General features: G+C 33.0%; 2 protein-coding genes across 3 annotated transcripts; both read left to right on the forward strand.

The window, feature by feature from the left end:
- The first annotated feature begins 1,823 nt into the window (after window positions 1-1,823).
- On the forward strand, window positions 1,824-5,515 carry LOC115957362. Its single transcript, XM_031075590.1, has 5 exons — window positions 1,824-2,168; window positions 2,596-2,789; window positions 2,905-2,938; window positions 4,434-5,047; window positions 5,141-5,515. Exons 1-5 carry the CDS (start codon window positions 1,865-1,867, stop codon window positions 5,402-5,404), a joined length of 1,410 nt encoding a protein of 469 aa, XP_030931450.1. The 5' UTR covers window positions 1,824-1,864; the 3' UTR covers window positions 5,405-5,515.
- Window positions 5,516-11,044: 5,529 nt separating this feature from the next.
- Window positions 11,045-15,004, forward strand: LOC115975292. Of its 2 annotated transcripts, none has more exons than XM_031096016.1 (5): window positions 11,045-11,557; window positions 11,983-12,176; window positions 12,307-12,340; window positions 13,844-14,457; window positions 14,549-15,004. In XM_031096016.1, exons 1-5 carry the CDS (start codon window positions 11,254-11,256, stop codon window positions 14,810-14,812), a joined length of 1,410 nt encoding a protein of 469 aa, XP_030951876.1. In that variant the 5' UTR covers window positions 11,045-11,253; the 3' UTR covers window positions 14,813-15,004. The 2 variants fall into 2 exon arrangements, with proteins under 2 accessions (XP_030951876.1, XP_030951877.1); XM_031096017.1 differs by having other exon boundaries at window positions 11,403-11,557; window positions 11,969-12,176.
- The last annotated feature ends 253 nt before the right edge of the window (window positions 15,005-15,257 follow it).

Raw genomic sequence — 15,257 nt, forward strand, 5'->3', positions numbered from 1 at the left:
TGCAGGGATGAAGGACTGTGTTATGGAGGATTGTGGCTAATGTTTGCAGCTTGTGAGCCCTTAAGGGCTAAGGTGGAGCTGATGGAGGAGTTTGCTCGTGTAGCTTGATCAATTCAAGCCAAGGTGGAGATTTGTTGGAGTGGGCCGTGTGTGGCTTGAATTGCCACAAGCCCACATCCTCATTGCCTAAGTCGGTCACTATTTGACCAACTCCTATTTGGAATAGTAACCCACAACTTTAGCCGACTTTGACATATATATATATATATTATATTTGTAGTGTAGCTGTGAGAGATTTAAGACAAATTCCAATTAACCTAGTGAGCAAGCCGCATGAGAGAAAATAGAGAAAAGAGAGGCAGTCAGCTTCTATTCTTATTTTTTATGTGAGAGAGTGCTAGGGTGTAATTGGGATTTGGGTTTCTTGAGAGTGTTCTTGTGCACTATTGTATTTTCCCTGAAAATAGTGAAATCCCTGCAACTCCGTGGACGTAGGCAAATTGCCGAACCACGTAAATATTGTCTTGTGCGTGTGATTATTTTCTTTGACGTGTGTTTTCTCTATTTGTTTTGTTTCTCACAGGTTAGGAATTTTTGGTTAAATTCCCTACATAGCGGTCTTAAGTCTCAACACATTTCATATTCCAATTTTATTATTTGATCTTCATGTACATGGGTGATACGTAAGAGGCAACCCAACTTAACCAATATGAAAAATGAGGGTAGGCTGGATAAATATATTTTATATTTTCTGGTTTATGGAATAATAAAAATACACAATAATTTAAAGGATAGATAAGCTCAATACCAAACTAAACCTAGAGGGATCATCTTTTGGAAAACACAAGGTTTTTAATTCTGAAAATATATTCCAAATTTTATTTGATTCAACCAAAAGACTTAAATAGAGCTTGGAATAGCACCCTAAGCATAGGAAAACGAAAATACTAATTAAAACATTCACTTAATCTGACCAAGGTCAAATATGACTCTTAGGAATTAGAAACATAATAAAATACTTGTTTGCCTAGGAGAAATAAAATATAAAGTCTGATTCATTCTAGGAGATACTAAATAAAGACTATTTAACTTTATTAATAATAATAAAAAATTCAAAATAATGGGTTGTTATTTTTATCTTAAAGGAAAGCTTTTGGGCCTATCTAACATCAGATTGGACTTCTTGGATCTTGGGACACTCCGGTATCAAATATCTTTTGAATTGTTGAAAAATAATGGTTTTATTTGCCGGGCTTGAAAATCAACTTGGTTAGGCATAAGAAACCATTTGGATTGGGCTGTAGGCTTATTTGGATACTCCTAATACTCAATGTTTGTAGCTATCACTTTACTCCGGTGTCGAAGGGCCATAAATGTATGGAGTGCTATGAGAGAGTGAATTCATGAATTATCCTTCTATAACATAACTTTTGTTAAATTAGAGTACATGGTAATTTTTTTTGTTAAAAAAAATGTCAAGGAGACTCGCCTAAGAATCCATTATAAGCTTATAGTATCAAGAGCTAGCTTGAGTCAAATTTTCAATACCCAAATTGAAGTATACGACAATAAAGTGATTAGCTGGGCCTTAAGGACAACAATTAGTCATTGTTTGTACACGTCCTCCAATTGAATTAGTAATTAGCCATTATAAAACACCGACAAGATAGACTAATTGTTAAATAAATTACAAAGTCATAAGCATATGTCTCTTACCTTATCTTTTTTCAAAAGTTAGGAATTGTTGTATACAGAATTACAGATATAAATACCGAGTCTTTGTTTGCTAAATTTACGTAGTATTCCCAATTGAGACATTGACATAGCAATTCATCCTTCACCCTCTCCATATTGATTCTAAGCCATGTCTTCTGAGAAACAATTCTGTGAAAATTATTTTGTGCTGAAGCCAGATAACGCTAGTTTCTATGATCTCGCTAGCTTTCTCTTTTCCTCTAAATCAGAAACTAGTAAATTCATCGAGGGCTCAGAAGAACTTAAGGGAGACTTTTGGAGAAGATGGTACATCTTCAACTCCCTTTTGGCGCAGAAACTCCTCCTTAAGGTGGGAAAACCTATGGTCCAAATAGGGAATGTGTTAGAGCTATGGCTGAATCTTCTTTCAAGTAACGGTGGATTACTCAGGCTCATCACCAATTTCTTAACAGGTTTGGTTTGTGTGATTGTGTCTATATTTTGTTTCATATGTAGTATGATATATTGAGCGTTTAATAGGTTATAAAGTTCCATATATATGATCTGCATGGATGTATGGCAGTATATATGCGCAAAATTGCGTGCATGCAGTAATTATTATGCTATTATGTATGTGTTCTAACTTCTAACTTCTAACTTCTAAATGTTACTAATATCTACTTTAAGGCAAATTTTTTGGGTACTAATATCTTAGATTTCCTAAGTATTTTGAAAACTATGACTGTAATGCAGTGTTATCTTTCTATTAAACAATCTAATTTAATGCAGTCACGTCTTTAAATTTAGTTGGAGAATTTATTGCCCCCTAATTTATTATTTAAACCAAGATATGCTAATTCCCAGTCTTCCAAAAATTGATGGAGTAGGTGGGTTTTGCAGGAAAATTGGTAAGGCCGAATAGGTCATCGGCAAAGTTTACATCTGTGTTGGCAAATCTTGATCAAAGAGTGGAATTAGACAAAAGCATTAGTTATGGTACTAGAAAATACAACGCGTCGCTCTCAATTATGGCCTCCAAATTGTCATACGAAAATGAAGCATTTGTTAAAACCATAATCAAAGATCATTGGAATGTAAGTATCACTGACATGACAAAACAAATTTTTGCTTGATTCTGTCCTGGTTATATATGATGGGATGGCTATGATGATGATTAACGTTTCATTTATTTTTTTCATTATTACACAGATGGAATTCTTGGGCTTCAACAACTTTTGGAACAGTAAGCAACAACCTATATTATATTCTTTTTAAAAAAATTATGTAGTTATGACCTAGGTTATAGAAGAATAGGAATGGAAATTTTCCGTCTCACAATTACATAAATATATATAAAGAGATTTTAAAAATATAATATAACTCATAAAAAAACTAATAAACTAAGGGTCTGATTAATATATGCTCTAAAGGCTATATTAATCATCCATTAAAAAAAAAAAATTTAAAATGGTTTACTAATATTTGGGCATACATTAGTAAAACACATAAACTAATAAGCAAAGATAAATTATCTAAATGTGCACATTACTAACTAATAGATAGAGTCTTTGACTTAAAAATGACAATATTTAATAATATCTGTAAACATATATAATATGGACATGACATGAGTATATACAAATTAGTATTTATTACAAATTGATTCATGTCAAAGTGAATTGACCTATTGAAAAAGTTAAAAAGTCTTTAAACACACATGTGCAATACTTCATGAACACTAATGTGACATTGAGTCTGTTGAAACTTGCATTCATTTTTGCCTTCAAAACAACAGCTCCCATACAATCTCCATAAATAACACATGGGCTTGGTCCCTCCTACATCTTGAACCCATAAATTCATTTATGTTTTCATGGGTGCCCAAAAATTTAGTGTATCGGCTTGCTAGGTTTCTGATCTCTGCTCTTTTGCTCTTTATTTTGTTACACTGTCATTTGGGCTTGGATTATGTGTTATCGAAAAGTCCATGTCATCCGTTTAATACCAATCACTGGGGAGTAGGGGCAAAAGGCCCACGTTATGCGTTAGTGACTCGGGCAATGACCCAATATGGGCTTCATCTAAATAAATGTCAACTAATTTTAAATAGCAGTACTCTTGATACACCTAAGGGGACCAATTATTATTATTATTATTATTATTTAATTTAAAAATTGGTTATTTATAATCATTTGTGGTTTATTGTTAGACCAATACTTTCTTCAAATCATAAGATTGGAAAAAGTTCCTCACCTTGGGCTTGATTTAACTAAACAACATGACATACTTTGCCTCCAGAGGTGGTATAACTAAACAATCATGTGGGATAGATGTTATATATTTTCATCTTCATTGCCCAAATATAAATTTATCGGGCTGATTGGCTAAAAAGGTGTACATTTTACCTGCACCTAGTTTAACGCACATACTTACAGTGCAATAATTTGGTAAGATGAAAGACTTTTTATTAAATTTATTTATGAGGGCATTTATTCCTTATGTATCAGGATCTGGATGCAGTCAAAATAGTTATGAAAATAGCAACACTTTGTATAGTTTCCCCATGCTATCTGTAGGACTCAAATTTGAAATTACATCACAATTTTTACTTTTGTGACAATTTTATTCTCCATGTTTAGTGAAAGATTAGTATATGCTTTGAATGCAATTTTAATATTTTTATCTTTTTCTTTTTTGGCCAACTAGAAATCAAATTGTTCTAATCCAACATTTGACAGATTACCAAGAGGACGCTGCAACTCAAGCCATTATGTTCCAAGATACAAGAGTTGACCCTAAGCTAATCGTGGTTGCATTTAGGGGCACCGAGCCATTCGACCCAGAAGCATGGAGAACAGATGTGGATCTCTCGTGGTATGAATTTGAAGGGGTGGGTAAGGCTCATAGTGGCTTTATGAAAGCACTTGGTCTTCAAAAGAACAAAGGATGGCCCAAAGAAATTGAACAAGGAATTAACCAAAAGAAATATGCTTATTATGAAATCAGACAAAGGTTGAGAGAGTTATTGCAAAAAAATGAGAATGCAAAATTTATATTAACAGGACACAGCTTGGGTGCAGCATTGGCAATTTTGTTTCTAACTGTGCTAGCAAAACATGAAGAGGAATGGTTGATGCATAAGTTGGAGGGAGTGTACACATTTGGGCAACCAAGGGTCGGAGACAAGCAGTTGGGGGGTTATATGGAGAAGAAGTTGAAGCAATATGATGTGAGGTATTTTAGGTTTGTTTACTGCAATGACATAGTGCCTAGGGTCCCTTATGATGATGAAACTCTCTTTTTTACTCACTTCGGACCTTGCCTCTACTACAACAGCTTCTATAAAGGAAAGGTCAGTACTCTCTCTCTCTCTCTCTCTCTTTAAGCATGTATATTTTTAGATTTGGTTCAATGAGGTTAAACTATGCATCTTGTTGGAGTGCAGATTTTGAAGGACGAGCCAAATAAGAACTACTTCTCAGCGACATGGGCAATTTTCAAATTCATGAATGCAGTTTGGGAGTTGATCCGAAGTTTCGTTATCCCATATACACGGGGTCAGGAGTACAAAGAAAGTTGGTTAATGAAAATGGTGAGGATTTTTGGATTGGTATTTCCAGGATTAGCAGAACATTCACCTCCAGATTATGTTAATGTTACCCGATTGGGATCTTTACCTCTAGGCCTACGAGATTCTAAGGTTTACTGACCTTAGAATTGAGTAGTGAAATAAATTTCAGTAAAAGTTCTGAAATATGTTGTTTGGTACTTTGGTGTGAATTTTTAAGTTTTGAGAATTTTGTTCCCAGTTCCAACAAAACATTTGTAATCTTATAACTGGTAAGGAGAACAACATTCTATTTCACTTCATCTAAGTTTAGAAAGAATACGATATGCTTTCATCAAACCAGGTCGACGGTGAGGAGGATGAGGAATCGGGTCGGCGATGGTGCGTGGGGTCAATGGTGAGGATGATGGATGAACGGAGCTGGGCTTCGAAAATGGGTGAGAAGGACGATGAATCGGGTCAGCGATGGTAAAAAAGAGCAATTTGAATGGAACGCTTAGGTTGAATGAACAATTAGGAAGGGGAATAGGAAAGGCCTTGAAAAAGAGCCTTTATAGCAGAGAAATTCCTACGCGTCTTTAGTTTTCCTAAGAGCATCTCTAATGGACTATGCAAAAGCAAAATATTCTCTATAATAGAGAATGAGACCAAAAAAAGCCACTCCAATGGATTTTCTATACCCAATTTTTTTTTCCTTATGAACAATAGCTTATCAAGTTTGATGAGCTACTGTTCATTCTTCAAAATTTTTTATTTATTATAATAATCAGGTGTTGAGTAAAAAATGTTGGAAGATATATAGTTTTTAAAAAAGGAATAAATAATGAATGAAGAAATAATATTTAAATGAGATAGAGAATGTAATAGAGAATCTATTGGAAAGTGTATTTGAAAAAGTGAGTAAACATAGGTAAAAGTTACTGTTCATTCTCTAAACAATACAAAAATTTGATGAATTTGCTGGAGATACTCTAAGAAGTTAAGTAGAAATTGCAAACCAGTGTCTTTTTGTATTTGACATTTTGACTCACCATGTTTATTTCATAGAAAAAGAAAAAAAAAAAAAAGTAGTTTTTTAGACAACCTCTTCCTTGAAGTTTCCGTGATGCAATCTTTCCACGCGGTTTCAACTTTCCTTCCAACAAGTTAAAGTTGATTTGATCCATCACATTTCACTCTCACGTGTACGAAGGTTCTGATTGGATACTTGGAAGGTGAGATAAATTAGTTCGGTTTAAGATTGAAAAGTTTTTACACAATTATTAATTGATTTTTCATTTCCAATACTTTCCTTCCAACAAGTTAAAGTTGGAGGGCTTTTTCAACCTAATTTAATCTATAATGCTCAAATTTTTTAACCATTTAAGATATTCATTATATATATATATATATATATGTGTGTGTGTGTGTCATTTAAATTCAAGTTTCTCTTCTTTTTTTTTTTTTTTTTTTTTTTTTTTTTTTTAAGAAAATTTTCCCCGTTAATTCGAATCACATTTAGACTACATTTATTTAAACAATTTTGATCTGCAAATAACCTCAAGTAAAGGCATAAACAATTAAATATTGATAGAGGAGTCAGTGTACATAAAATAGCGAAATAAATTGAAGAAAATTAATCAAATTTAGGTGTATTTGATAACATATTTTGACATTTAAGAAATTCTGTGGTGAGAAAATAATGATAGATGATGTTTCATTGAGCTATGATAATTAATCCTTTTGATCCATCGAGTAACAAATTGACCCATCTATTGAAAAATAAAACCTATTGGAGTGTTGAGCTCTAGGCTGTGTTGCTAAATGCTAGTACTGATGTGTTAATCACGTAGTGAGGATTACGGTCCAAAACATCAGCACTAGCAGTGTCAATATCGGCATTAGTGTACTGGTACCAGACTAAAACACCAGCTAGCTAGCGAGTAGCGACAAACATTGGGTGGTTGTGGTGGCCATACGGCATAGACAGGCAGCTGCCCATGTTTTTTAGCTATATTTTGTGTACTTATTTCTAACCCTATATATATTGGATGGAGGAGAAGAGTAATTTATGGAGTGGTTGCGTAAAACAGAAAAACTTCCATCTCCATTGAAAGAGATTAATTTTATTGGCCTTAGGCGGGGACCAACATTTTGTACTCAGTTGTTGCGTACGTGCAAGCGTGCTTGACAGTCCAGCCCGCTGATGCAATGCACTGTATAAAACCTCATGTCTGCCAACCTCCCAAAAAACTGACACGTGGCTTTCTGCCCTTTAAGGACTAAAGTGCGCACTTCTTCCTAACACCAATTGGTTTTAGGAGCTATGGTTAGCATAGTGGTCTTAAGTCTTAACACATTTCATATTCCAATTTTATTATCTGAATCTAACAGCATGTAACGTACAAGGGTGATACGTAAGGGGCAATCCAAACTTAACCAATATGAAAAACGAGGGTAGGTTGGATAGATATATTTTATATTTTCTGGTTTATGGGATAATAAAAATACACAATAATTTAAAGAATTGATAAACTTACCACCAAAGTAAACCCAAAAGGATATAGACAACATCACCCAAAAGAATTTAGCTAAGGATATAAAACTAGTTTGGCTCACCACTCTATGGGATACAAATTTACATCACCCAAGAGATACAGAAACAGAGACTCGCCATCCAAAGGAATCCACCCAAGGGATAAGAGTTGATTTATAAGAAATTCATCTTTTGAAAAACACAAGGTTTTTAATTTTGAAAATACACTCTGAAATTTATTTGATTCAGCCAAAAGGCTTAAATAGAGCTTGGAACACCACCCCAGGCATAGGAAAACGAAAATACTAATTAAAACATTCACTTAACCTGACCAAGGTTAAATATGACTCTTAGAAACTAGAAACATAATAAAATACTAATCTGCCTAGGAGAAATAAAATATAAAGTTTGATTCATCCTAAGAGACACTAAATAAAGATTATTTAACTTTATTAATAATAATAATAAATAAAAAAACATTCAAAATAATGGGCTGTTATTTTGATCTTCAAGGAAAGCTTGTGGGCTTAAATGACATCAGGTTGGACTTGCTAGATCTTGGGACACTCTGGTAACAAATATCTTCTAAATTGTTGGAAAAATAATGGTTTTATTTGCTGGGCTTGAAAATCAACTTGGTTAGGCATAAGAAACTGTTTGAATTGGGCTATATGCTTATTTGGATACTCCTCATGCTCAATGTTTGTAGCTGCCACTTTACTCCAGCGTCAAAGAGCCATAAATGTATGGAGTGCTATGAGAGAGTGAATTCATGAATTATCCTTCTAACATAATTTTTGTTAAATTAAATTAAAGTCCATGGTAATTTTTTTTGTTAAAAAAAATGTCAAGGAGACCCGCCTAAGAATCCATTATAAGCTTATAGTATTGAGTCAAATTTTCAATACCCGAATTGAAGTATACGACAATAAAGTGATTAGAGCATCTCCAACAGTCATTGTATATCTATTTTTGGAACACCAAATGCTACTTTTCATGCTCAAGTGGATTCTCTAAACGCATAGATTCTCCAATTTTTTTTTGAAGTTGCTATAGTACTTCTCTAAATCTAGAGAATACTGTAGCAACTTCAAATCAATTTTTTTGCTTAAAAAATTATCCCAGCTACTATTATATCAATTTTTTCTCTTTCCTCTAGATTTCTTTTTTTTTCTCTCATTCTCTCCGTTTCTCACATAATCCAAACACAAAACAAAATCTAATTCTTAAAATAAAGTTGAATCAGAACAAGCAAATATGAAAAGAAAAAAAAAAAAAAAAAAGAACAAGCCAATCTGACCTCGTTTCTCACATAATCCAAACACAAAACACAAAACAAAATCCAATTCTTAAAATAAAGTTGAATAAGAACAAGCAAATATGAAAAAAAAGAAAGAAAAAGAACGTCAATCTGACCCAAGTGGCGGGGAGGAGGACGAGTGGCGGTGGGGCGGCGGACGTGGTAGTGCCGCATGGTGAACGCCGATCTCCACCGGCTTGTCCTTTCGGCGACCTCAATCTCCACTGACGGTGGGGCGGTGACCTCGATCTCCACCAGCTTGCCCTCTCTCTCTCTTATATGTGAAGCAAATGAGTTGCTGGAATGTTCTTGAGGTGAAAAAGAAAATAAAAAGAAGGGGGGCTGGACACTTGTGTGAAGGAGAAAAGTAAGAAAAAGAAAAAAAGAAATGAAACGTGAATGGATGAAAATGAAATGAAAGGAAGAAAAATAATATAAAAAATAAAAAATCATAATTGAAAAATACTACCACAATATTTTCACTATAAATTTTAAGTAACAGATTATTATTAGTTAATATTGGCAAGTAAAAAAATAATTTCAATGGTGGGTTCAAATTAGAATTAGTAACAACTTTCCACATAAATTTTGTTGTGAAAGTATTGCATAAAATGTTATGAATATAACACTTATTGAAAAATATAGTTGTTAAAAAAAGAATAAATGGTGATTAAAAAAAGAATAAACAATTAATGAAGAAATAATATTTAAATAAGATAGAGAATAAGATAGAAAGTGTATTTGAAAAAGTGAGTAGGTAAAAGCTAAATGTCACTGTTCATTTTCCAAACAGTACAAAAATTTAGAGAAATTGTTGGAAATGCCCTTAGCTGGGCCTTTTTTTTTTTTTTTTTTTTTGAGGACAACAATCGGTCATTGTTTGTATACGCCACCCTCCAATTGAATTAGTAATTAGCCATTATAAAACACCGACAAGATAGACTAATTGTTTAATAAATTACAAAGTCATAAGCATGTCTCTTACCTTATCTTTTTTTTTTTTTTTCTTAATAACAAGGAATGGAACTTGTAAATTGTAATGCTTACTGAAGGTTTGCTTGTGCTTATTTTTGTGGAATAATTATTCCTAGACTTGAGGAACATATTTATTCTTGACTTAAGAGGAGGGAGTAGTTATTTATTTATTTATTTTTGGAATAGTAATTTACTTATTTTAGCTTTACAATCAAATAAACAAATACGATATTCCTTTTTGATTTTGGATTGAACAGTGCAGCAAAATTGTCCTTTTATATGTTCTTTTTTACATTCTACTTCAAGAAGATGTTTGTATCATATATATATTTGTAATTCCAAGATTTTGATAACTTGAAATCAATTCTTTTTTCTTTTTTCTTTTTTTTTAAAGAAGAAACTTGATATCATTTGATGTAAGGTAAGTGTAACTTTTTTTTTTGGTCATTAAATTTTAAAGACCAAAACTTTTTATTACTTACTTGGCTTGATGCATTCTTCAAAGTTCAATAATGAGACCCCAACCCAAGGGGGTACTGGACGGTGGGTAGATTGATTTGAAATATGAAGTTAATTCGAAAGTCTCAAATTCAATTCATCATATTATTAGTTCATAAGGTTTTTATTTTTTAGAGTATTTCATAAGTAAAGAGTGGAATAGACTAACCAAAAGTTAGAACATCACTCTTTTTAATGTATATAATTAAAAAAAAAATCAATGATTAAATAATATAAGAGGTGAATACTTCATTTTATCAAGATACACACAAAAAAGGGCATCTATAATTTTTCGTGTGGAAGAAATTTCTGATTCTGTAACTACCCTTCTCGTTTTAATATTTGTAGATTTTTTTTTTTTTTTTTGGTTGATATTTTGATAGAATATTCGTACCTAATTCCATGTTAAAAAGTGATTAATAGATTCAACAATATATGCCATTTCCAAGCAAGTCGTAATATGATTACCTTTTTCCCTAAAGAAATTATTGATACTCTCGCCTACAGCCACCTACTGCGCTGACTTAAGTCAACTAATAAGAAGTTGGAATTACTTTTCCGAGTCCATGGAAAAAATTTCCAGGAAATTGAGCTAAATTTGTTAAATTTCCGAGTCTGTGCTTGATAAATTTACGTAGTATTCCCAATTGAGACATTGACATAGCAACTCATCCTTCACCTTCTCCATATTGCTTCTAAGCCATGTCTTTTGAGAAACAATTCTGTGAAAATTATTTTGTGCTGAAGCCAGATAACGCTAGTTTCTATGATCTCGCTAGCTTTCTCTTTTCCTCTAAATCAGAAACTAGTAAATTCATCGAGGGCTCAGAAGAACTTAAGGGAGACTTTTGGAGAAGATGGTACATCTTCAACTCCCTTTTTGCGCAGAAACTCCTCCTTAAGGTGGGAAAACCTATGGTCCAAATAGGGAATGTGTTAGAGCTATGGCTGAATCTTCTTTCAAGCAACGGTGGATTACTCAGGCTCATCACCAATTTCTTAACAGGTTTGGTTTGTGTGATTGTGTCTATGTTTTGTTTCATATGTAGTATGATATATTGAGCATTTAATAGGTTAATTATAAAGTTCCATATGTATAATCTGCATGGATGTATGGCAGTATATATGGGCAAAATTGCGTGCATGCAGTAATTATTATGCTATTATGTATGTGTTCTAACTTCTAACTTCTAAATGTTACTAATATCTACTTTAAGGCAAATTTTTTAGGTACTAATATCTAAGATTTCCTAAGTATTTTGAAAACTATGACTGTAATGCAGTGTTATCTTTCTATTAAACAATCTAATTTAATGCAGTCATGTCTTTAAATTTAGTTGGAGAATTTATTGCCCCCTAATTTATTATTTAAACCAAGATATGCTAATTCCCAGTCTTCCAAAAATTGATGGAGTAGGGGGGGTTTTCCAGGAAAATTGGTAAGGCCGAATAAGTCATCGGCAAAGTTTACATCTGTGTTGGCAAATCTTGATCAAAGAGTGGAATTAGACAAAAGCATTAGTTATGGTAACAGAAAATACAACGCGTCGCTCTCAATTATGGCTTCCAAATTGTCGTATGAAAATGAAGTATTCGTTAAAACCATAATCAAAGATCATTGGAATGTAAGTATCACTGACCTGGCAAAACAAATTTTTGCTTGATTCTGTCCTTGTCATATATGATGGGATGGCTATGATGATGATTAACGTTTCTTTTTTTTTTTTTTTCTTTTTTTTTTTCATTTTTGCACAGATGGAATTCTTGGGCTTCAACAACTTTTGGAATGGTAAGCAACAACCTATATTATATTCTTTTTATAAAATTATGTAGTTATGACCTAGGTTATAGAAGAATAGGAAAGGAAATCTTTTGTCTCACAATTTTATATATATATATATATAAATAGATTTTAAAAATATAATATAACTCATAAAAAAAAATAAAAAAATAAAAGCTAATAAACTAAGGGTCTGATTAATATATGGCTATATGCTCTAAAGGCTACATTAATCATCGATTAAAAAAAAATTTAAAATGGTTTACTAATATTTGGGCATACATTAGTAAAACACATAAACTAATAAGAAAAGATAAATTATCTAAATGTGCACATTACTAACTAATAGATAGAGTCTTCAACTTAAAAATGACAATATTTAATAATATCTGTAAACATATATAATATGGACATGACGTGAGTTTATACAAATTAGTATTTACTACAAATTGATTCATGTCAAAGTGAATTGACCTATTGAAAATGTTAAAAAAGTCTTTAAACACACGTGCAATACTTCATGAACATTAATGTGACATTGAGTCTGTTGAAACTTGCATTCATTTTTGCCTTCAAAACAACAGCTCCCATACAATCTCCATAAATAACACATGGGCTTGGTCCCTCCTACATCTTGAACCCATAAATTCATTTATCTTTTCATGGGTGCCCAAAAATTTAGTGTATTGGCCAGCTAGGTTTCTAATCTCTGCTCTTTTGCTCTTTATTTTGTTGCACTGTCATTTGGGCTTGGATAATGTGTTATCCATAAGTCCATGTCATCCGTTTAATACCAATCACTGGGGAGTAGGGGCAAAAGGCCCACGTCATGCCTTGGTGACTCGGGCAATGACCCAATATGGGCTTAATGTCAGCTAATTTTAAATAGCTGTACTCTTGGTACATCTCAGGGGACCAATTATTATTATTTAATTTAAAAATTGGTTATTTATAATCAATTGTGGTTTATTGTTAGACCAATACTTTCTTCAAATCATAAGATTGGAAAAAGTTCCTCACCTTGGGCTTGATTTAACTAACCAACAAGACACACTTTGTCTCCTAAGATGTTATAACTAAACAATCATGTGGGATAGATGTTATATATTTTCATCTTCATTGCCCAAATATAAATTCCTCGGGCTGATTGACTAAAAAAGTGTACATTTTACCTGCACCTAGTTTAACGCACATACTTAATAGTACAATAATTTGGTAAGATGATAGACTCTTTATTAAATTTATTTATGAGGGCATTTAGTCCTTATGTTATGTATCAGGATCTTAATGCAGTCAAAATAGTTATGAAAATAGCACCACTTTATATAGTTTCCCCATGCTATCTGTAGGACTCAAATTTGAAATTGCATCACAATTTTTACTTTTGTGGCAATTTTATTCTCCATGTTTAGTGAAAGATTAGTATATGATTTGCCTGCAATTTTAATATTTTACCTTTTTCTTTTTTTGGCCAACTAGAAATCAAAAATGTTCTAATCCAATGTTTGGCAGATTACTTGGAGGACGCTGCAACTCAAGCCATTATGTTCCAAGATACAAGGGTTGACCCTAATCTAATTGTGGTTGCATTTAGGGGCACCGAGCCATTCGACCCAGAAGCATGGAGAACAGATGTGGATCTCTCGTGGTATCAATTTGAAGGGGTGGGTAAGACTCATAGTGGCTTTATGAAAGCTCTTGGTCTTCAAAAGAACAAAGGATGGCCCAAAGAAATAGAACAAGGAATTAACCAAAAGAAATATGCTTATTATGAAATCAGACAAAGGTTGAGAGAGTTATTGCAAAAAAATGAGAATGCAAAATTTATATTAACAGGACACAGCTTGGGTGCGGCATTGGCAATTTTGTTTCTAACTGTGCTAGCAAAACATGAAGAGGAAAGGTTGATGCATAAGTTGGAGGGAGTGTATACATTTGGGCAACCAAGGGTCGGAGACAATCAGTTGGGGGGTTATATTGAGAAGAGGTTGAAGCAATATGATGTGAGGTATTTAAGGTTTGTTTACTGCAATGACATAGTGCCTAGGGTCCCTTATGATGATGAAACTTTCTTTTTTACTCACTTTGGACCTTGCCTCTACTACAATAGCTTCTATAAAGGAAAGGTCAGTTCTCTCTCTCTCTCTCTCTCTTTAAGCATGTATATTTTTAGATTTGGTTCAATGAGGTTAAACTATGCATCTTGTTGGAGTGCAGATTTTGAAGGACGAGCCAAATAAGAACTACTTCTCAGCGACATGGGCCATTTTCAAATTTATGAATGCAGTTTGGGAGCTAATCCGGAGTTTCATTATCCCATATACAAGCGGTCAGGAGTACAAAGAAAGTTGGTTAATGAAAATGATGAGGATTTTTGGATTGGTATTTCCAGGATTAGCAGAACATTCGCCTCTAGATTATGTTAATGTTACCCGATTGGGATCTTTACCTCTAGGCCTACAAGATTCTAAGGTTAACTGACCTACACTAATACGAAACCGAAACCGAAACCGTAGATTAACATTTCCTTTAGACTATCAAGAGAATAGAGATTCAAAGAATTGAGAAGTGAAATAAATTTCAGTAAAAGTACTGAAATATGTTGTTTGGTACTTTGGTGTGAAGAATTTTGTTCCCAGTTCCAACAAAACACTTGTAATTTTATAACCGGTAAGAATAACAACATTCTATTTCACTTCATTTGAGTTTAGAAAGAATACGGTATGCCTTCATCAAAGTAATACCAGACCATTCAAAATTAAAGCAGCTTCTTCATATCAATTTTTAGATACCACATTAATTGCAGGAAAGTCACATGTCTCATTTCTCTAAAGGCATGCTAATACTTCAAAAACAATTGATTCCTATATTAAAATAGCACATCATGTCTGAAACAAAACTACTGCATCTTAGATAGAAGACAAAA

This window comes from Quercus lobata, chromosome 2 (genome assembly GCF_001633185.2).
Source record: "Quercus lobata isolate SW786 chromosome 2, ValleyOak3.0 Primary Assembly, whole genome shotgun sequence".
NCBI classification, from domain to species: Eukaryota; Viridiplantae; Streptophyta; class Magnoliopsida; order Fagales; family Fagaceae; genus Quercus; species Quercus lobata.